The sequence below is a fragment of the Dryobates pubescens genome, chromosome 1 (assembly GCF_014839835.1).
Source record: "Dryobates pubescens isolate bDryPub1 chromosome 1, bDryPub1.pri, whole genome shotgun sequence".
NCBI classification, from domain to species: domain Eukaryota; kingdom Metazoa; phylum Chordata; class Aves; order Piciformes; family Picidae; genus Dryobates; species Dryobates pubescens.
The window spans coordinates 37,262,686-37,285,042 of NC_071612.1; the positions used below are offsets into that span (position 1 = coordinate 37,262,686).

General features: G+C 42.9%; 1 protein-coding gene across 1 annotated transcript; it reads right to left on the bottom strand.

The window, feature by feature from the left end:
* Positions 1-213: 213 nt before the first annotated feature.
* PGM2 (phosphoglucomutase 2) lies at positions 214-21,222 on the bottom strand. Its single transcript, XM_054164132.1, has 14 exons — positions 21,113-21,222; positions 15,924-16,091; positions 14,310-14,416; positions 13,908-13,992; positions 12,314-12,397; positions 11,171-11,364; positions 9,619-9,808; positions 9,385-9,482; positions 4,874-5,054; positions 4,666-4,759; positions 3,679-3,808; positions 2,343-2,532; positions 1,643-1,776; positions 214-680 (listed from the first exon to the last, which is right to left on the bottom strand). Exons 1-14 carry the CDS (start codon positions 21,182-21,184, stop codon positions 578-580), a joined length of 1,830 nt encoding a protein of 609 aa, XP_054020107.1. The 5' UTR covers positions 21,185-21,222; the 3' UTR covers positions 214-577.
* Positions 21,223-22,357: the final 1,135 nt, after the last annotated feature.

Sequence of the window (22,357 nt, forward strand, 5' to 3'; positions counted from 1 at the left end):
TCAAACCTGGAATATTGTGTATAATCCCATGGGAAATAGCTCTTCAACAAATTCACTATGACTTTCTGATTCATTTGGGCCACCATCCCCAAGAAAAAACAATGCTTCTAAAACATTTACCCCAAGTTTGTCGAGGTCTCATCACAGGCTTCCAGTACTTCTTGCTAACAGAAGAACTTGCTTTGCCAATCTAAACCTGGATAAAGCTTCATGGTGTTATCAGACTGCATGCACATAGAAGAGAGAAGAGTCCCCACAAAACAAGCTGCATTTCAAAAATTAGGATATTACTTACAATATTTAATTAAAACAAGTTTTGATTGAAATACATTTGCAGTTGATTTTCAGTTCATAAAGCTTTTAGTTCAACTGACTGGGGTTTTTTGGTCCTTTAAGGGTAAAGGCTCTTTCCTTCCAAAGTAAGATACTAGATTCAAGAGTACCCAGAGTAACTCGTAATAAAAGCAGGAGTCTTTTTAGTCTGAGTTCTCAGATATTTGGTCCTAAAGATCCTTACTTCTTAAATAATACACTTATAATGCTGCAAAACCCAATTAAAGCTCACAATTTTGCTATTTCACTCAGTCTTTCGTTGAAGATTGTTTTTATCTGGTTGGAAGAAGTGTTTTTCAAGAGCATTGACCAATTCGTCGAGTTCCTTCTTCAGCTGCTCAACATCACTGAGAAACAAAACACACACAAAACCAGAAAACGGGGTCACAAGGGGAAGGAGAGAAGCACATTGCCAGTCTGAGGAAATTTTAAGTCTGTTTACTGTCTTAGACAAACATTTTCTTCCCATGCCAGAAGTTTATATACTTGATTAATGATCATAGAATGGCTTAGGCTGGAGGGGACCTTAGAGATCATCTACTCCAATCTCCCTGCCACGAGTAATGATGCTTCTCAACTACCCTTGGCTGCTCAAGGCCTCATCCAACCTGGCCTTGAACACCTTCAGGGAGGAGGCATCCACAATATCCCTAGGCAGCCTATTCCGAAGTCCCCACACTCATACTGAAGAACTTCTTCCTAAGATGGTAATGTGCTGATGTTCACTTCAACTGAAGTGCATGAGGGCACATAAACTTATGGAGAAACACAAACACACAACAGAAACTAAAGTAAACAGCCAGCTGGAATCCAGAGGGTCTTCTATTACTGAATACATGTCACTAGAAATGTATTTTTTATGCTTGCAATGGTATTTGCAGACAAATTTCATCTGTGAGAAAGCATTAACTTTCATTACATGAATTAATAATTGCTTATCTTTGAGACTGCTTGTTTCCTAAGGCTCTCAGTCAAGGACATAACTGCTAAAAATGAGAGCTCAAAAGATATTAGAACACTTCATATGTAGTTATAGAAGCTTAAAGCAACTATGTATGTAGAAAGAGTGGATAGATCTACTTTCATTTAAGGCAGAATGTTTTTCTTGATACTGTTTTTACTGAATGTGAAACCAAATTCAAAGGAATTTCAATGACAACAGGAGTGCATCAACAAAGTTTTGCACAGCTGATGTTTTATGCAAATACATTCACTAAAATAGGGACCGTAGGAATATTATTTGACCATAGAGAACCCCTTCCCCACCAAACCACTACCACACAGGATTTAGTGCTCTAAGTGACAATACCTGTTTCCAGGAGGTGCACAAAGTTCAGAATAGTATTTGATCTTTGGTTCTGTCCCACTGGTTCTCATGGTGGCCACTCCTCCATTAGCAAAAGTGAACGTTATCATTTGGCTGCTTTTACTGGTGGGAAGTATCTGGAAATAGGAGAATGATTTTTTGGAAGCTTGGAAATTGACTATACAAGATGAGCTCAAGACAAAACCCATGATCAGTTAAAATTAAGCTTCATTGTTTTCTTTGTTCTGTGGAGACCACAACAGGAAAATGACAGCTCTACTGTACACCTAGAATGTGATAGGTAGCCAACATTTTTCCTGCAAACAGAAATTGCTCTGATGGCATTTCCCAGGAGGAAAAGAAACACAGATTCTGAAAAACTAAAAAAAAAACCTCAAAGCCACATCTCAGCAGACAGTTTAATTTACAAGAAAACAATGTAAGACTGCTTAAACAACAGAGGAAAATCCTCCTACTTGTCTTTGCAGACTGTCATTTTTGAGAGGAAAAACACCATAAAACCAAATAAGAAACCTTAACTATTCCCCAGTCTCCGTTTCCTCCCACCAAGGCAAAACCAATTACCCTCCATCTAACTTATTTGAAGACTCAGGATGTAACATGATAAAGTATAGAGGGGTTTATATATGTGTATATACATACTTAGATGTCTTGCAGATCGTTTAAAAGAACATATACTCACAGCCTTTTGATCTGGCTGGCTGCTGTCATACCCAGTAGTGAGATCCCTTATTCCAGAAACTTTAAATCTACCACAAGATTTGGGGTATGTGTTTTTCCCATCAAAATTTCTAAGGTTGTCAAAAAGCTGTTGAATAACTTTAGGATCATGGCAGATGAAATAAGAAGCTTTGGTAATATGGAAGCCGTATCTGTGAAGAGACAAATGAAGAAGCAGTGTTCTTAGGGGTGCATACCATGCATGTTACAAAACTTTCTCCAAAGCAAGAATCTATACATGGTCACTGACTTGTAGCATCACTTCACCCTCTTACAGTTTTAGAAAGCCTCAACAGCTAAACTGTCCTATTTTACATACTTTTAAGAAGGTCTTGTAAGGAGCAGCTGAGGGAACTGGGGTTGTTTGGAGAAAAGAAGGCTGAGGGGAGACCTTCAACCTCTCTACAACTGCCTGAAAGGAGGTTGGAGCCTGGTGGGTGTTAGTCTCTTCTCTCTAGTAATGAGTAATATGAAAAGAAGAAATGGCCTCAGGATGCACCAGGGGAGGTTTAGATTGGCCATTAGAAGAAACATCTTGAATGGAAAATGTTCTCAAACACTGGAACAGGCTCCCCAGAGAGGTGGCTGAGTTCCCATCCCTGGAGGTGGTTAAAAGCTACAAAGATGTGATACTGAGGGACATGGGTACAAGTTACTTCTGGGCAGATTCTGATTGAGATCCAGAGGGAACTGTTTCACTATGAAAACAGTCAGACATTGGAATCATCTCCCAAGAGAAGTAATGGATTCCCCTACTTTGGACAATCTTAAGACTCAGCTTGACAGGGTGCTAGGCCATCTCATTTCAACTACACTATCACCTAGAGAGGTTGGAACAGATGATTCTTGTGGTCCCTTCCAGTCTGGCATTCTGTGATTGTCTGATGGCTTAACACTAGACTTGGCAGAGTTACATAATGGTTGAACTTGTTGATCTTAAAGGTCTTTTCCAACCAAAATGATTCTATGAACTAATAAGGAATTAGTAAGGTAACATGATTATTTTTTAAATACCTTAAAACTATACAAAATGAAGTCACAAATATTTTCATGCTCATAAGGCAGGAGCACTTTCTAGAGGATTACTACTGACACAGAATTGTGTTAGTAGTAAAACAGCCAAATTTATTACTTCATATACTACAGGCTGTCGTCCAGCCTGGTGTAGTTGGAGGTGTCCCTGCTCACTGCAGTGGGGTTGGACAGGATGATCTCTGAGGGTCCCTTCCAACCTGATGCAATCTGCAAATCTGTAACCCTGGCATGTGGAACAGAGAAAACCCGAAAGCTGAACTCACTCATCATAGACAGCTTTCAGCTGCTGAGACAGAGTCAAGTTCCTGGTGGCCAAAAAGCTCGCCATCTCTGCAGTTATAACAGCGGCACTGACACCATCCTTGTCCAGAACAGCAGGACAGCACATATACCCTAAAGGAAGAAAATCAGATATATTTGACATGCTATATCTAACACATTCTTATGAAGAAATAAGAAAATGGAAGGAAGTGGGAAGTTGGGCTTGTCTGTACTGGAGAAGAGAAGGCTCCAGTGAGACCTTCCAGCAGCCATCCAAGTATTTGAAGTGGGTTACAGGAGAGCTGGAGAGGGACATTTGTCAAAGGTGTGGAGTAACAAGACAAGGGGTAATGGCTTCAAACTGAAGAAGCTCGATTGAGATGAGACATTATGAGAAAATTCTTCCCCACAAGGGTGGTGAGGCACTGGAACAGGCTGCCCAGAGAAGGTGTGGAAGTTCTGAGCCTTGAAGTGTTGAAAACCAGGTTAGATAGGGCCTTGATCAAGCTGGTCTAGTAGGTGGTGTCCCTGCCCATGACATGGGATTTGGAACCAGACAATATTGAAGGTCCCTTACAACCCCAACCACAAATTCACAGCTTTTATTCATGGCCTTCCAGTTTACAAGTTGGTGGGGAGTTTTAACTGTCTTTTATTCATATTTAAACTTAGCTTCAAACTGCCAGCTAAACATTCTCAACCTTAAGTCTGAAAAACATGGGGGTTTGTTGTTTTTTTTTTAAATACCTTGTGCAAAATCTGCAGTCCAAGTCTATGTAGCCATGCTACTGAAGATATATCCACTTAGCCCACATCACCATACTCTGTGCTAAGTGGAGATATAAGGGATTAAAACCAGAAATATGAACTGTTCAAATGGATGATATCAATTACTCACTGGAAATACAACCACTGTGTTAGGAGCACCTTCACATTCCCATTTTTTGTCACTATTTTGCAGGATACCAGACCATAATGTTCTTTCTTACCTATAGCCTCTTCAAATGCAAAAAGAACAGCTTTTCCCTGGTCCATCAGCTGTTTGGCACGGTTGCCCATCCACTTGAAACCTGTCAGTGTTTCCTACAGCAGTGAGCAGAGGGGGGAAAAAGCATTAAAAAGCAAAGCAATGTTTTATGACACAACACCATGTAGGTAAGCAAATAGAAGAACATAAAGTAACATGCAGCACCTCACCTCAAAGTGAAAGCCTTCCTTTAGTGCAATAGCTCTCAGGATTTTGGAAGAAACAGTGCTGGATAACATGTAGACATCTTTAATGGCACAATTATCCCTGTTGTGATTTTTCCAGCAAGTGAAGATCCACCAACCTAAAAGGGCTCCCAGCTCGTTTCCAGAAAACACCTTCCATTCACCACTGCATGGGAGAAAAAATTAGGAATAGCAGAAAGCACATGAGAAATAAAATAGGAATAACAGAAAGCACAGAAATAACAGAAAGAATGTGAGAAAACACAGAAATAACAGAAAGCACAAGAGAAAACATAGAAATAACATAAAATACATGAATTCAAAGGATAATACTGGGGGGGGGGGGGGGGCCGAATTAGAAAGAAAAGAAACAGAAAAAGCAACTGCTGGTTCTCCCATAAATGAATACTAGTACATAAAACCAGGGCATCTGAGTTCCAAGTAACAAGTTGTCCTGTGTTCACTAGGAACAAAGAGAGAAGGGCAAGGAGGCTTGTGAAGGGCCTGGAGCACACGGATTATGAGGAGCATCTGAGGGAGCTGGGGTTGTTCAGTCTGGAGGAGGCTGAGAGCAGACATCATTGCTCTCTACAACTGCCTGAAGGGAGGTTGGGGTGAGGAATAGGCCAAGTTCTTCTCCTTGGTATCAAGCAACAAGACTAGAGGAAATGGTTACAAGCTGTGCCAAGGGAGGCTTAGGCTGGATGTTAGGAAATATTTCTTCACAGAGAGGGTTATCAAACATTGGAATGGTCTGCCCAGGGCAATGGTGGAGTCACCATCCCTGGGAGTGTTCAATCCCTATGAAGACCTTGGACTTATGGACATAGTTTAGTGGTGACCCTTCAGTGCTGGGTCAAGGGTTGGACCGGATGATCTTTGAGGTCTCTTCTAACCAGGTATATTCTGTGATTCCAAGTTTTCTCCCCCAAAGAATTCTGAAGTGCTTACAGTCCTCTTCCATCACACATACCAGCTTTTGAGTTTATCCAAAGATGGAACAATGACTTTTCCAACATATTTTAAGTAAAACAACAATATTCAGCAGATAAACGATAACAATCTGTGATTAAGACAAGCACAGACACACAAAAAGACAATCCTCAAGCAATCAGCATTTTTAGTTGATTCAGTGACAAATACCTTTCATTTAATCCCAAATACACCAAATTGTTCACTGAGGAAGACTGAGGAAAAGTCTCTAACAGGTAAAAAGAAATAAAGCAATATTAACATGGATGTGTTGCTAGAACATGAAAAAAATGAAGGGAAAAGGGAAAATGACAGATATAAAAATTTCCCCAAAGTTCCCAGTCACAAAAGGGCACAAAGACACTGCCAAAATGACAAAAATCAAGACCTCCAGAAACAGTACCTGTGGTGAAAGAGAAGCAGACTCAGTGTCCTGCATTTATTGCTGCCAACAGGCACAAAGCAATGTGCAAGAGCGCAGAGAGAGCGCGCTCGAGCAGGAGCTTCTGTCAAAGAAGAAGGACAGAGACTGTAGAGGCCACATGAATGTGGGAGTAGTGTCTGAGCAGCTACAGCACGAATCTGAGAGGAGGACACAGGACTGGAAATTAGGGACACAACTCAAACTGTCTAAACAGTTAGCAAAGAGGCAGCAGCATGAAAGCACCATGCTCTCAGTGGTGCTAAACACAATGAACTGTCACCTCCTCTTCAAGGCTCAGATAGCTGTAAGTTTTTAGACAAAAAACACCAGTGCTTTTGGAATTCTTCTTTTAACCCATCATAACTAGCATGAAATGCAGCTTTTCCTGGTTTTCCTCAATGCTGAATTACCAAATGAGGCTGGTACAGGCCCAAACCATTACAATAAGGACATTCCGGCTAACACTGCAAAGGTACAGCAGACAGTGCCTGTTCTGAAGGCAGAGAAGCCTCCTTAGGTCAGGCTGTGAGGCTAAGGAGTTTTAAAAAAGCTCCAAAAAACCACTTCCATCTTTCATGCTGCTACAAGACCAAACTAGAGACCTGGTAAGCAAAATGGATGTCTGCACTGTCTCACTTTCCTGGATTTTTGGAATTTGCATTTACAGGTTCAAATATCTGCATCATCCACAATCACTGAGGACATCCATCAGGTGCCCATCTCAGTATGAAGGGCTGTAGCTGTGGTGTTATATCCCTCTTCTCGCTCTCATGCACAGGGAATTAGTTTATGCTGTTTCTGCTCCTGGCCCAGCAGCAGATTTTTGTTCTGCTCCTCCCTGAGCTGAAACCCTTGAAGCTCACTTTCATTAAACATTTATGGTTTCTAACTGCTTGGATTAGTTTCTGCTTTGACAAGATACATAAAAAGAGAAGCACCACTCTTTGTAGATATGACTCCAAGCACAATACTTCAGGGCTTGTTTTCATTCATCAAACATAACCAAGCATAGAAATGCAGAAGGATAGGATACTTAAGGGCATGCAACAAAAGCAGGGCAATATTGGGTCAGAACTAGAGGTTACACTTTCCATACATGGAAAAAATAAATATGAGAAGCGCCTGTTTGAGCAAGTTTAGCTTTTGTGATCCTGCTCTTTGATGGGATATACATAGATAAATAATGCATGGATAGCTAGTCCTTGAAGGGGAGAGTGAAAATAACTTTACTGAGAAGTAACAAACACTGACAAAGCTTCAGGTGAAGTGCAGGTTTGTAACACTGGGCATGGAAGTGAGGAAATGAGAAAGTCTCAAATCATCTAATGGTTATAAAATGCATGGTCTAACAGTATTTGAGAACTCAAAGAACAGGGATGTTCCCTCTTCCTGAGATTATCAGGGAACCATAAAGCTATTATTTAATAAACATAGTATGATATGATGCTTATCAGCCTGCCATCAACAATTTCTAACTGAAAGCCTACCTTTAAAGAGGTAAAGCACAGCCACAACAATTCACATGCTTCTGTGCATGCCTCAAGTAGAGCAAGTGTCAAGTATTTATTTATTCAGGCTTCTCCATAGTGTCTAATCATAGAATGCATTGGGTTGGAAGGGACCTTTAAAGGTCATCTAGTCCAACCATCCTGCAGTGAGCAGGTTAACCACTTGTTGGCCTTCTTGTTGATGGTGTTTGCACTCTGGCTTGTGCAGTAACTTCTGAAATAAAGTCAGATCAAATCAGGTGGTTTTTCCTGTGTGCCTAGAGGCTGTATCTGTGAAAGAACATAGCTCTACTACATTCACTCACTGTAAGGTAATTCAGGGACTATTGCATCCAAAGTACCTGATGGCCATCTCTTAATGCTCCATGCACCACAACACCTTTCTGAGACCTGTAATTCATACGTTAATTTTTCTTTTCATAGCACAAGTACCAGGTCCTGCACTTGGGTCACAATGACCCCATGCAACCCCCAGGCTTGGGGCAGAGTGCCTGGAAAAGCTGTCTGGGGGAAAAGGACTTGGGATTATGGTTGACAGCTGGCTGAATATGAGCCCGTATGTGCCCAGGTGGCCCAGAAGGCCAACAGCATCCTGGCCTGGATCAGCAACAGTATAACCAGAAGGATCAGGAAGTGATTATTGCTCCTGTAATCAGCACTGGTGAAACTGCACCTCAAATACTGGGTTCAGTCTTGGGCCCCTCACTACAAGGACATTGAGGTGCTGGAGTGTGTGCAGAGAAGGGCAGCAAAGCTGGTGAAGGGTCTCACAAGCAGGTCTTGTGAGGAGAGGCTGAGGGAATTGAAGTTGTTTGGTGTGGAGAAGAGAGGGCTGAGGGGAGACCTTCTCACTCTTTCCAACTCTTTGAAAGGAGGTTGGAGTGAGGTGGGGGTTGGTCTCTTCTCCCTAATATGGGTGATAAAATGAGAGGAAATAGCCTGAGATTGTGCCAGGGCAGACTTAGTTTAAATATTAGGAAACATTTCTTTCCTGAAATTGGAACAGGCTGCCCAGGAAGGTGGTGGAGTCACCATCCCTGGAGGTGTTCAAGAAGTGTGTGGACATGGCACTTTGGGACATGGTTTAATGGCCAGGGTGGTGTTCGGTTGATGGTTGGACTCAATGACCTTGGAAGTCTTTTCCAGCCAAAACAATTGTGTGATTCTGTACTAATTGCTGAAATGTGAATAGAAAGACAACTCTTTATTCTGAGTATTCATGTTTCTCAGTTACCACTTCTGAGGTGAAATTCACTTGAGAGTTGTTCCTTTCTTAACATTTTGTTCCTCCATTTTAAAAAACATGTATTCATATATATATATATATATATATATATATATATATGTACACACACATCTCACTCACTGCCCCAGTGCAGTCCTCTCATATTTCTATGTATTTTCAGAACAAAAACAACTACTGTGATTATTTTGTCTTATTTTGCAACAGAGGTAGCAGGGACGCCCCCCAGCCAAGCCTGGCCTTCCAGTAGAAAATAGAAATAGTTTGCATTTCCTCTATTTGTTACTATTATTATTCATTGTGATCATTACCACAGCTATTATTTTATTATCATTTGTCATTACCATACCTCTCTTGTTTCTCTGCCACTGCAAGTCGATCAGCATCAGGATCATTTGCTAAAATTATTTTTGCCCCATCTTTTTCAGCCAAAGCAAAAGACAATGTCTGGAAAAGTGGTAAGCAAACAGGTAAGTGTTAATGCTCCCAAATAATAGCTTTTCCCACCCCCCCTTACAGTTTTAAAATAATTTTCCCAATTTATTTAATCTAAACCACCCCCAAAAAAAATTCAAGTACTTACCAGAACACCTTTGCCTTCCTCAGGATTTGGATATTTCACTGTGGGAAATTCTGGATCAGGATCCTTCTGCTCTGGGACAGCAAAAGGAGGGCTAAGGTCAAATGCCTTGAAGGCCAACTGCACAAATTTATGACCCACACCATGCACAGAAGTGTGAACAAATTTCAGGTTTGTTGCCTTGTTTATATTCCTGAAATAAAACAGATCAACAGTAAACTGGGATATGAAAGAATAGTCTGTACAAGATTTCAAACTGGAAGAAGCTGGGTTTAGATGACACATGAGGCAGAAATTCTTCCCCATGAGGGTGGTGAAGCACTGGCACAGGTTGTCCAGAGAAGCTGTGCAGGCTGCAAGCCTGGAAGTGTTCAAATCCAGGTTGGAAGGGCCCTTGAACAATCTGGTCTAGTAGGAGGTGTCCCTGCCCAATGGACATTAGATGTGTCTTGAACTAGATATCTTGAAGGTCCCTTCCAACTCAAGCCATTCTATGAGACTATAAAAACTGGCTACATGCAGAAACAGATAGGACTCGCCATTCTACACCACTAAAATGATAAATTAAAGGAGGCCAGATTTTGAAGGTAATTGCCTGAAAACTGTTTTAGCCTCACTTTTCAGCAACATGGGCTGTTCCTGATGGCTAATGTCCTCCTATGTGCAAATCTGTAGAATAAAACAGTAGACTCTGTGCACCCCAAAGGAGACAACAAACACAACTGATTAATAAGACTCTTCATCCCCAGCTCTGTCACTTTGACCAGCTCCAAAGCCTGTGAGCACAGTGACCTCCTTTGAGCACACTCATTCTTATGCAGTACACCACCCAGAGTGCAGAACATACCTAACAGCAAACAAAGTCCTAAGGAGACATTTAACTCCTACTTTGAAAAAGCAGCCTAGAACTCCTACTCAGCCTAATTTCTCACATGACCCCAACTTTCTACTAAACCTAACTTCATTTTTAGCAAGGGCATGATTACTGGTGGTTAAAGTTTTGATGTAAATAAGCAGATAGTTTGCTGCTCATCTAATCCTTAAACCAAATCTACTTGTTAATCACAATGACAAACAGCCAGTTGTTTTTACTGAGCAAGGGAGAGCAATAGACTTGTGCAAGGCACCCAGGGCCACCAGGAGAACATAAAAGGTTAGAACAACAGATCACAACCTCCTTCTTGCAGAACTGGCTTAACAACCTGGTTCACCTTCTCTTAGAAGCCCATTTTAAAGCTGCTGGACCACCAGACAACTCACCCCAAGCTGCACAAAGCAGCCCCAGAGTTGCTGTGGCATTTGGTTGATGTGTAAGGTCAGACAAACACAGGGAAATGACCTATCCATGAACTGATGGCTCACTTCGCTGGGTTAGATTCTGCCAGGCCAGCTTTGTGAACTGGCTTACTGCTTCACCACACAGCTGCCAGAGCCACACCACAGGTGACCAGAAGGCACAGACAGAACTGGATCATGGCTGCCCTGACTTGCACCAATTTAAACTGCCTTGCTGACATACCAGATGGACAATCTTAGCAGAGTCACCCCCAGTTACCTGTGAAAGCATTGTTTCTGGATGTCTTTGAAATACTCCTTATTGACTGTGGCATATGGATCATGAAGGAGTGGGCTGCCATCAATCAGCTTGTCGTTCCAAGCCTGAGGCCATGGCTCTTGGTTCTCCTCAATAGCCCGAGCAATTCCTTTGTCATGAGGGGAAATGATCTGAGCACCATTTTCCCAGTAAACCTAAACAATAAGCAGGGTGAGCATTTGGGCAATAATTTTATAGCTTAGTTTTCTTACTGTTTTGTTTTTTTGATACAACATTTGGTAGAGTTATTACAGTAAATTAAAGTACACCCACAGTATTCCCTTGTTTATATTCTCAGTGTTTCTTCCCACATCCCATTTTTGTTCTATAAAAAAAGCTGTTCAATCTTATCAGAAGATACTGAAATACATAAATGAAGCACAAAAGAAGAGCCAGACCATTTACTGAGAAGATTTAAGTATCAGCCCATCTGTCAGCCTTGGGGTTGATAACTTGCCCACACTATCTCATATACTTTCTTCCAGATTTTTAATTCCATTACAGGTCTTACAATTATAGCTGGGAGGAGAGTGTGCAGAGTGAAACATGTTTACCACCAAAAAGAATGAGAAAGGCACAAGAACCTGGCAGCTGCCTACAGCAGCAGTGTTGCCACAACAAGCAAGCACACGCTCAAGTAAGTTTCCAGATGTTTTTTCACTTGTGGTCTTCTTTTTGTGGTGCACACATCCAGGAAGAGGTGTACTTTATTTTTTGACAGGTTTTTTTATACACTTCCTTCTACTGATGGTTTACAGACCACAAGTTTAAGGAAAGATACCAGGTCACGTTCATAATGAAGCCCAAACCCAAAAATGTTAAGGAAACCCCCCCCCAAAAAAACTTAATTAAAAACCCTTAATTGATAAAATATCCAAACAAGCTATCAAAACCAATACATGAAATAAAAAAACAAAGCAGTTTTACACAGATAGGAAGTTCTGGAGGCAGAGACAGCATGAGATCATCCCTTAGTTTTCTATTTAGAGGACAAAAAAGATCCCCCAACTTCCATTTTTGTGTTTTGGAAACTACACACAATAGCATTAGTGTCTCTACATGGGAAAAAAGAGTTTGAACAAAGGCAGGATGATATAGGAATACCTTGTACCCATTATCCTGTTTTGGGTTATGTGAAGCTGTAACCATAATTCCAGCACAGAGCTTCAGATGAGTTACTGTGTAGGGCTGTAACAAGAGAAAATGATCTGAAGTAGATATTCTTTATTCTCATGCAGATGCAATACTTCAAAAAGCAAGCTCAGATATGATTCCTACCAGCTGTCTAGCACTTGCTCCACTACACCTCATATGGCACAATTTCAGCCCTTTCTTTTTCTTATGCATTTTCCCCAGGTAGATATTGTTAATGCTGTTTCAGATGCTTTGTGGATCTCGATAGTGGGTTTATAGAAGGAAACTGAACAGAGGTTGCCTGCAGCAGAATGACTTTAAGGGTGCAAAATCTGGAGGGATAGTGACAGAAGCCTGCATGGAGAATTACAAATGGAGCAGTCTCATCCATACTATCTTTTGAAGCAGTCCACGTAGCAACTGCTCCAGCGTGGTTTAGTAAAGAATTGTTGTGGAGAGAGCTCTTATAAATTATTCAAAAAATAAAATAAAGCATTATTTGTGACCACAGGTCCAGTCTGAGTTTACTCTTGCTTTGTTACTTAAAAGCAAATGCCATCAACTGCAGTTCTTGCAACACTGCTTCAAGCTGCATCATGAAGAATCTGACACTAAATCTACCAAAATTTTTGTCAGTACAAGAATGCTTCATGCAAATGGTGGCTGAGGGGAGACCTCCTGGTTCTCTACAACTCCCTCAAAGGAGGTTGGACCCAGGTGGGTGTTGGTCTTTTCTCCCTAGTAAATAGTGACAGGATGAGAGGAAATGGCCTCAAGTTGCACTAGAGGAGGTTTACGTTGGACATTAGAAGAATCTTCTTCACTGAGAGGGTTCTGAAAGACAGAAACAGGCTGCCCAGGGAGGTGGTTGAATCCCCATCCCTGGGGGTGTCTAAAAGCAGCAGAGATGTGGTGCTGAGGGATGTGGTTCAGCATCAGACTTGGTAGGGTTATAAAATGGTTGGACTCCATGATTGTAGAGGTCTTTTCAAATTAGAATGGCTATATGATTGTCAAGCCTTAATTCTACTATATTTTGTTTGCAGCACTCACTGGAGAAGTGGCAAGGGGGAAAAACTGTTGCTTTTAGTGGAAAGGTGGAGGGTTCCTTTATTGCTCTAGAGAGCTGTCAGCTAGTGATCTGATGGTCAAGATACAGACACCTTCAATAAGCCACCCAGCACAACATCACTGCACTCCAGCTGCTATTTTTAAAATATTCCTTTGGATTCAAGACCCCAAAAAGAAAAGAAAATAATCTAATTCCTCCCCCAACCAAACCAACAAAACTAAATGTGTCTGCAAGTTTCTGACTTGAGATTCCACAGCAATCTAGAAGCCTGCCTGAAAGCAGGAATTGAATGGAAACACATCCCACTGTCACTGATACTCCACTATGCGTCTTCCTTCTCTTGCTGTGGATGTTGTAAACTAAATATAGCTAAAGAAGCAAAACCTAAACTGCAGGTAGAGCTTAAAAAGCTGCAAGTGCCTTTTAGTTTGTGGGTATATAAATTCTGACAGCATTTGTATGTATATAAGAAGATATAATAGAGAAACTTGCCACAAAAGGAGTTGGTGTTATATCAGAAAACAGATAAACTGGAACTCCTTGACTGATGAAGGTATTAGCAGCAAGTCTTGCAAACCTAAATGGGAAGAAAAGATGCCAGGGAAACAAAATTACTTTTCTGACCAATTAATTTTCTAGATTTCACAGCTTCTCCACTTCAACTTAAAACCAAAACCCCACCTAAAAGAACTCCAAATTATTATACAAACCAAATTTAAGTGTGCTCCCTCACTCCTCCCAATAGACAAAGTACAACTCTAAGAACTGCTTTGGCACTAACAGAATATAAAAATACTGTAAATCCCTCACCTTAATTTAATCTACAGAAGGAGAAGATCCTGTTGAAGCAGATAATACAAGGCATCTATAAAACACTTAAAACCTAAGAGGTACCTTTTGCTGCTCCCTCCGCTGGAAAGATGGGCACGAGCATCAAATCCAATCACAACTCCTCTCTTTTTCAGGTCACTGAAATTCTTCTCCAGGTATCTGCAAAATCCCTGAAGACAACAAAAAATCCACCTCATTATCCAATCCCTAAGATTTACATTATCATTGCATTAAGGCTAAGATGCTGACACTTCAGACAAGTTAGCACACTAACGTCTCACTGAACTGGGCTAGGATTCAGTTTGTCTGGGACCAACAAACACCAAGAAACAGCAGAAACCTTCAAATCAATATAGTGAACTAGGACAGCATTGAAGTACTTGGCCAAAAATCAGAACCAGCTCCTGAAAGAAGCAGTTAACACAGTTAGTCTGAACTGTGGAACCTGAGAACTGATTTAGCTGTGCTGGGTCTCAGGTGAGGAAGAGAACAACTGCCCAGTGTTTCAGTTTTTTAACTGAAATGTCTCAGTTTAAGTCACCCTTAATAGTGACACCTGTTTAAGAGATGATCCACCACTGCTCCAGGCTGCAGTAGTTTGAAGTTTTGGGTTGGTTGGTTGTTTTAAGCTCTCTCCAAGTCAATCTGCTTTAGGATCTGTAGGACAAGGTTTGGAACTAGTGAAGGGTAGATTTATATTGGACATGGCAAGCCAGTGGAACATCTCCCTTATGAGGAAAGGCTGAGGGAGCTGGGTCTCTTTTGGTTGGAGAAGAGGAAGCTGAGGGGAGACCTCATTCATGTTTATAAATATGTGAAGGGTAAGTGTCAGCAGGACAGAGTCAGGCTCTGCTCAGTGATGTCCAGTGACAGGGCAAGGGGCAATGGGTATAAACTGGAGCACAGGAGGTTCCCATATGAATATAAGGAAAAACTTTTTCACTGTGAGGGTGACAGAGCTTTGGAACAGGCTGCCCAGAGAAGTTGTGAGTCTCTTTCTCTGGAGACATTCAAAACCTGCCTGGATGCATTCCTGTGTGACCTGCTCTGGGTGATCCTGCTTTGGCAGCAGGGTTGGACTAGATGATCTCCAGAAATCCATTCCAACTCCTAACTCTTTCTTTATTATGATGGTGGAGGAACACTGGAACATGTTGCCCAGGGAGGTGGTGAAGGCCTCACCCCTGGGGACATTCAAGGTCAGGCTTGATGGAGCTCTGAGCAACCTGATCTAGTTGGGGATGTCTCTGTTTATTGCAGAGGGGTTGAACTAGATGACATTTAGAGGTACCTCCCAACCCAAACCAGTCTGTGATTCTGTGATGTAGCTTCACTACATTTACTGAAGTTTATATCCAGCATACACAAAGCTTAGCCAAATGCTGCCTAAATATTCAGCCCCTTTTTGGGGTGTTCTCTAGTTACTGCATCAGGATGAACTGATCCATGTCAGCTTAATTGTATCTCTGTATAAATTCAATTGTCAATCAATTATGGAAAATAATTTACATGTTAACAGCTTCATAGCTTCTTTCTGCTTGTATTTAAAGATCAACACTTGGCTAATAATTATAATTTAAATTACTTCTGACAGACAGAGTTTTGCTTGTCATAAAAGAGGCTTTTCCATCCATGGCTACATCCAGTTGAGTGAGATAAAGTGCTGAAGGTGGGTACCTGTGTTGTCTGGATAATGGTCAAGTCATTCATGTGGGAAATCCCTGCTCCCATGGCAGCTCTGAGCCCAGCCGTGCCAAACTCCATCCGCGAGCCAAAGTATTTCTGCAGTTCAGCTGCATTTTCTTCAGCCAGCAGTTGCTTTACTGTGGCAGAAGTCTTGGGATTCTGTAGACACAAAATTCAGATGGTCTAAGAAAGGGTTGGTTGGTTTAGTCTGCATACAACAAAGCCTCTTAACAGAGCTGATTCTCAGCCATTCTCTGTATCAAAACATCACACCCCAATTCAAGAACAACACAACTCCTGCTACATCTCCCTAATTTTAAGTCAGTAATACCTCAAATATTACTTACTTCAGCTTGATTTCCTTAAGTACTGCCTTAACAGCAGTGTATATATCACATTTTGGGAAATGAAAATATTTCCCAAGATGTTGATTTTCTGTTTTTAACAACAAATCACAAAAAGCATCTTTGCAATTCAGTCTTTTTGTCATCACGACAACTACCCTAAACACATAAAAAAGCAAGGTAAGCTGATGGCTAAGAAATATTTGTTACTTCCATAGTGCTAGAAGTAGAGTTCTAAAATAATAGATTCCTAACCTTGTCCCAAGAGTGGCTAACACTAAGGGCAGCAGCAAAGCTAAAAGGACCAGTCAGAGGACTTAAAAAAAAATATGATAATTTGCAAGGTAATTGCAGGTAAAACTAAGCACAACCCTGAGGATGAAAGCTGAGCAATGAGACCTCAATTCTTACATAAAAGGACAGTGCAGAGTGGTGATGGAAAGGCCACATCAGACTGCATGAGAACAGAGAGGAGCACCCAAGTCCCAGCTGCTTCTACCAGCTCTGTAGTTATCAACTTTCTCTGCTTCCAAACTTAGGAATTAGAGTAGTCCAGTAGGCCCCAACATGAAAGAAGGTTGGAATGAAGTGAGGGCTGGTCTCTTCTGCCTAGTAACAAGTGACAGGAGGAAGAGAGGAAATGGCTTCAAGTTACACCAGGGAAAGTTTAGGTTGTATATTAGAAGAAAGTTCTTGACTAAAAGGGTTCTCAAAGACTGGAATGAGCTGCCCAGGGTGGTGGTTGAATCCCCATCCCTGGAGGGATTTAAAAGATGCGAAGATGTGGTGCTGAGGAACATGGTTTAGCACCAGACTTGGTAGAGTTAGATACTGGTTGGACTTGATGATCTTGGATGCCTTTTGCAACCAAAACAATGCTGTGATTGTATCCTAGGCAGAACACACACAGCAACAGACACAGGAGTGAGCCTGCATACCAAGGTGTGAGCATTCTGCACCCCAAACTGAGACCAGGGGCTAGATGTCCTAAATATTGCCTGTTGCTGCAGGACAAACACCCCAGTTTGAGTAAATACTCAAAAACCCCAAATAGCTTCCAGTGCTGTAATGCAGAATAAGCTAAATAAGGGGGAAAAAACCCTAAACCATCCAGGTTTCCTAGGTGCAATACGTATTTAGATACCCCAGAATGATTTCCAGCTTAAGAATTACCAGTTCACCAGTCCAGGAATGTTGTAACTGACATGTCCTCATAGGAGGACGATGATAATTCTGTATTGCTACAGAGTAATTATATCCAGTAATTATAAGAATAAATGCCATCCTATGTTATTACAGAAGAGGTCAGCACAACTATTCTGAGTTAAAGCTGTTTAAAAGCCAACCTGAACTTTTTTTGCTGCAATATCAGACCTCTATCTTGGAGGTAAAACCTGAATGACACCTTTTGCACCAGGCTTTGTACACTCCCTAGCCACCTTGTCATGAATTTTGTTGTTTGGGTTGTTCCCTCCTGTCCTCCTACAAAATAAAAAACAAAACCAAGACAAAGAAACCCAAAAGTAAAGGTAAAAGCCATGCCCATGTCAGTTTAATAGAGAAGGATTTCTCCAGTGTCTGTGAGAATTTATGGCTCTATTCTCCTAAGAATCTGCTCTTTCTTTTTTACTGTACAGACATCTGTTCCCATTATATTTCAGCTCTAGGAATGTTATGATGCTGTTGTATACAGGTATTTTTAAAGCAGAAGAAAAAGCCAAACTCAAATCTTCCTAGCATCTCTACTGAAGAAGGAACCAACAGCGTCTGCAGGAGGAAGTGCTGGTTTTGTCCATCCTTGTTGGTTCTCTCAGGTTGAACTCATCTACTCTCAAATAAAACTAGATGTGAGTATGAGAACACTGATTTCTGTATTACAGAATCTTTACACTGAGCATGGTGAGACACTGGAACAGGTTGACCGGGGAGGTTGTGGATGCCCAGATGTGTTCAAGGCCAGGCTGGATGAAGCCTCGAGCAACCTGGCCTTGTAGGAGGTGTCACTGCCCATGGCAGGGGGGTTGGAACTAGATGATCCTGAAGGCCCCTTCCAACTCAAACCAATCTATGAATATAGTTATGAATACAGTGGCAGGTGATTCACTATAGAGTTAATATCCAGTAACGCAGTCTGCTTGAACATCACCTGTAACAGGTTATTTACTTCAGTCTACACTGCAAGAAGGCCTCAAAGAGGTCTCATTGTGCTGGAGTCCCCTCAAGGTTTTAGATTAGAGGGACAGCTATTGCCTAAACAGGTTGTATTGTTAACAAAACCAGAAGCTACCTTCAAGTCAGAAAAAATTCAGAGGAAATCTTATTAGTGTTTACAAACATCTGAAGGGTGGGTGTCAAGAAAAAGAGGCCAGGCTCTTTTCTGTGGTGTCCTGTGACAGGACAGGGGGCAGTGGATACAAACAAACACAGAAGTTCCACCTCAACATGAGGAAAAACTTCTTTATTGTGAGGGTGCTGAAGCCCTGGAGCAGGCTGCCCAGAGAGGCTGTGGAGTCTCCTCCTCTGGAGACTTTCAAAACCCATCTGGATGCATTCCTATGTGACCTGCCCTAGGTGATCCCATGACAGGGTGCTGAACTTGATCTCCAGAGGTCCTTTCTAAAGCCTACCATTCCATGATCATATGAGAACAGAAAGAAAACTAGGATACTACCGTGAAGGACACAGTCATAAAAACAGCCTGGTAATGAGCTCAGTAATTGTCAACCAGGTAGAAACTTCCTGTTAGGTCAGTAGGGCCTTTTTAGGCCTCCAGGCTTGCTCTTGCAAACTATTATTTTCTAAGAAATGCCCAGCTTATCATCATTAAATATTAACTCATCTCTACACCTTTTAATATCACAGCAAAGGGACAAGGGTTATATTGGATTCTTCTGTTACTCAATAGCAACATACAAGAGCTCCCCGAGAAATGAAAATACTTCACAATTTTTGAGCAATCAGATCTGTGTATTGCATACTGGTCAAAGACACAACTGCTAACGGAGAGCTGACCCTGCAAAAGTGAAATGTTACCAGGGATACTGCATCACACTTCCAGAGGGTTTCACAAAAGAAGTTCTTTACAGTGAGGGTGGTGAGATGCTGGAACACATTGCCCAGGCAGGTCGTGGTTGCCTCCTCCCAGAAGTATTCAAGACCAGGTTGGATGAGGACTTGAGCCACATGGCATAGCTGAAGGTGACACTGCCCATGGCAGGGGGGATTGTAATGCAAGGTCCATTAAAACCAGACTGTTTTCTCAAAATCAAGCAAAGGGAGGGGGGAAGACACAAAACCTGATTGCAAATTGGTGTGGTACAATAAGCTTTTTGAAAGAAGGGCTGCTTTGACACTGCATTATGAGTAATAAAATCAGAGATGGCTAACTTGTCAGTGAACCTGTCAAAGGAGCTTTAATGAAGAATCAAACTTAAGGGATTCTAATTACATCCTTTAGAACCTGAAAAAAAAAACCCACACTAAAATAACTAACTATTCTATGTTTTCACTGATAATCTTGAAATAAGAAGATCCCTTACCAAACTAATATCTAGGTAACAGAAAACTCAGATCATCGCGTGGTGCTAAGCCCAGCAGTCACTGAAGTGACCAAAGACGGACAATGGCCAGCGAGTTCCAACACAGCCAAATGAATACATTTCATGTATTGGGACAAAAAAACCCCAAACTTAAAAAATGCAAGCCTCATCTAGAATACTGTATCCTGTGCTGGGCTCTCCAGTTCAAAAATTACAAGGAACCACTGAAGAAATTCCGGTGGAGAGCCATTAAGGTGGTGAGGGACTAGAGCACTTGCCTTATGAGGAAAGGTTGAGAGAGCTGGGGCTGTTTAGCCTGGAGAAGGCAGACAGAGGGGATCACATTAATGCTTATGAAAATCTAAAGGGTGAGTGTCAGAAGGATGGAGCCGGACAGTTTGCAGTGGTGCCCAGCAACAGAAGGGGCAATAGACACGAACTGGAACACAGGAAGCTCCACCTAAAGATAGCAAACAACACTTTGAGGGTGCCAGTGCACTGGAACAGGCTTCCCAGAGAGGCAGTGAAGTTTCCATCTCTGGAGACATTCAAACCCCACCTGGATGTGTTCCAGTGTGACTTAATCTGGGTGACCCAGCTCTAGCAGGGGAGTTGGATGATGTTCAGAGGTCCCTTCCAATCCCTATTATGCTGTGATTCTACATTTCCCAGTGGTTTTGAACCAAGCCTACATGTCTTTTGGAAACAATATTTTACTAAACAAGATTATGGAGGTACCCAGAGGTTTGTAACACTGAGAAACACAACACAGCAATGCACTCTTGGCTTTAATAACTTAAGTCTATCAGCTGCCCCTACAACAGAAGTGGTTAGGAATAATAGAATCATGGAATGACTTTGGTTGGGAAAGACCTTTAAGATCATTGAGTCCAACCATCTCCCTCAGGACCGCGTCTCTGCAGCTTTTAAAAACCGCCAGGGTGTTTAATACAGGCTCTTTTACAAAATAAATCCCATGAAGCTGACAGCCAGAGAAACTGGCGATACCTGGAGACCTAGCAGAGGGGTTCCCGAGTCAGCGAGGGGGCTGCAGTGACAGGTGGCCGGGCAGCGGACGGCTGAAGGGCGGGAGAGCAGCGAGAAGAGCCAGCAAGCGACTTCAACCGCACCTACCGTCGGCACAACGGCAACGGCAAGCCGAGCCCAGCCCGGCTCCACGGCTCCGCGCCCCCATCGCCGCCCCGACCACGTCCCTGCGTGACCGGGAGGCCCCTCACGTCCTGTCACCCGCGTGGAGACGAAGGGTCCCGGAGGGCTCCCGCTGACCGCCCCTCACCTTATCCCACTGCAGCCACTGCTCAGCTGCGCGGCGCAGGGCGGCTTCCCCGGCGGAGCTCCGCGCTGCCATGCCTGCCTCTGTCCCGACCACCGGCCACCAACCACCGCCTCCGCCACCCGCTCCTTCCCTCTTCCGGAGCACGCCCGCTCGGCTCCGCTCCGCCCGCCGGGGCCGGGCCGCCCCACCTCCGCCCCGCCCGCCTGCCCGGGGCCGGGGTCAGGGCCGGGGCTATGGCTGAGCCGGGGCCGCCTCACCTCCGGGCCGCCCACCCACCAGGGCCCGCGCTCGGTTCAGGGCCAGGGCCGTGGCCTTCTTACGTCGGTCCCGCCCGCCCAGCGCTGCACAAGTGGGGCTTCGACCTGGTTTGTTATCGCTGCCTAGCCTCGGCGCACCCGGAGGCGGAGGGAGGAGCCCTGAGAACGCCGTCCCGGGCTGAAGAGGAGGAAGAGGAGCGCGATTCGCACTGCTAAGGACAGAAACGTGGTCATTCCATTGGTTTAGTGTCCCTGCCCATGGCAGGGGGTTGAATCTAAAAGATCTTTAAGGTCCCCTTCCAACCCAAATCGTTCTGTGATTCTATGAACACCACTTGTCTGCACTCACCGAGTTGCTGCCTCCTTCTCCTCAGGACTGGCAGGCGAAAAAACTAACGCTGTAAGTGTAACTGTTCATGGGTGTTGGACTAAGGCTGCTTAGATTTATTTTTAAAGGCAATATGGATGGTCTTGGAAGAGTTCTAACTTGGGATAAAGATTATCTGCAACTCCCTGGAAGGAGGCTGGAGTGAGGTGGGTGTTGGTCTCTTCTCCAGAGAAACAGTTGACAGGAGGAGAGGAAATGGCTTCGAGTTGCACCAGGGGAAGTTCAGGTTGGACATCAGAAGAAACTTCTTGTCTGAAAAGTTACTCAAAGAGTAACAGACTTCCCAGGGATGTGGTTGAATCCTTATCCCTGGAGGCATTTAAAAGCCTCAGAGATGTGGTGCTGAGGGACATGGTTTAGCCCCAGACTTAGTAGATATAGAGAATGGTTGGATTCAATGATACTAAAGGTCTTTTCCAGCCAAAATGATTCTATGATTCTGTGGCTCGTATTTCTCTTTTCATTGGGCCAGTTTGATTTCTTACAACTTTTTGGGCAGAAGTCCAGTCCAGAGAACACTGAACTTTCTTACATAATGAGTTATCTGGCATCAGTTCCCAAAGCACTAAGAGAAAAAGTAGTCTGATTGCTCTGGAGCTT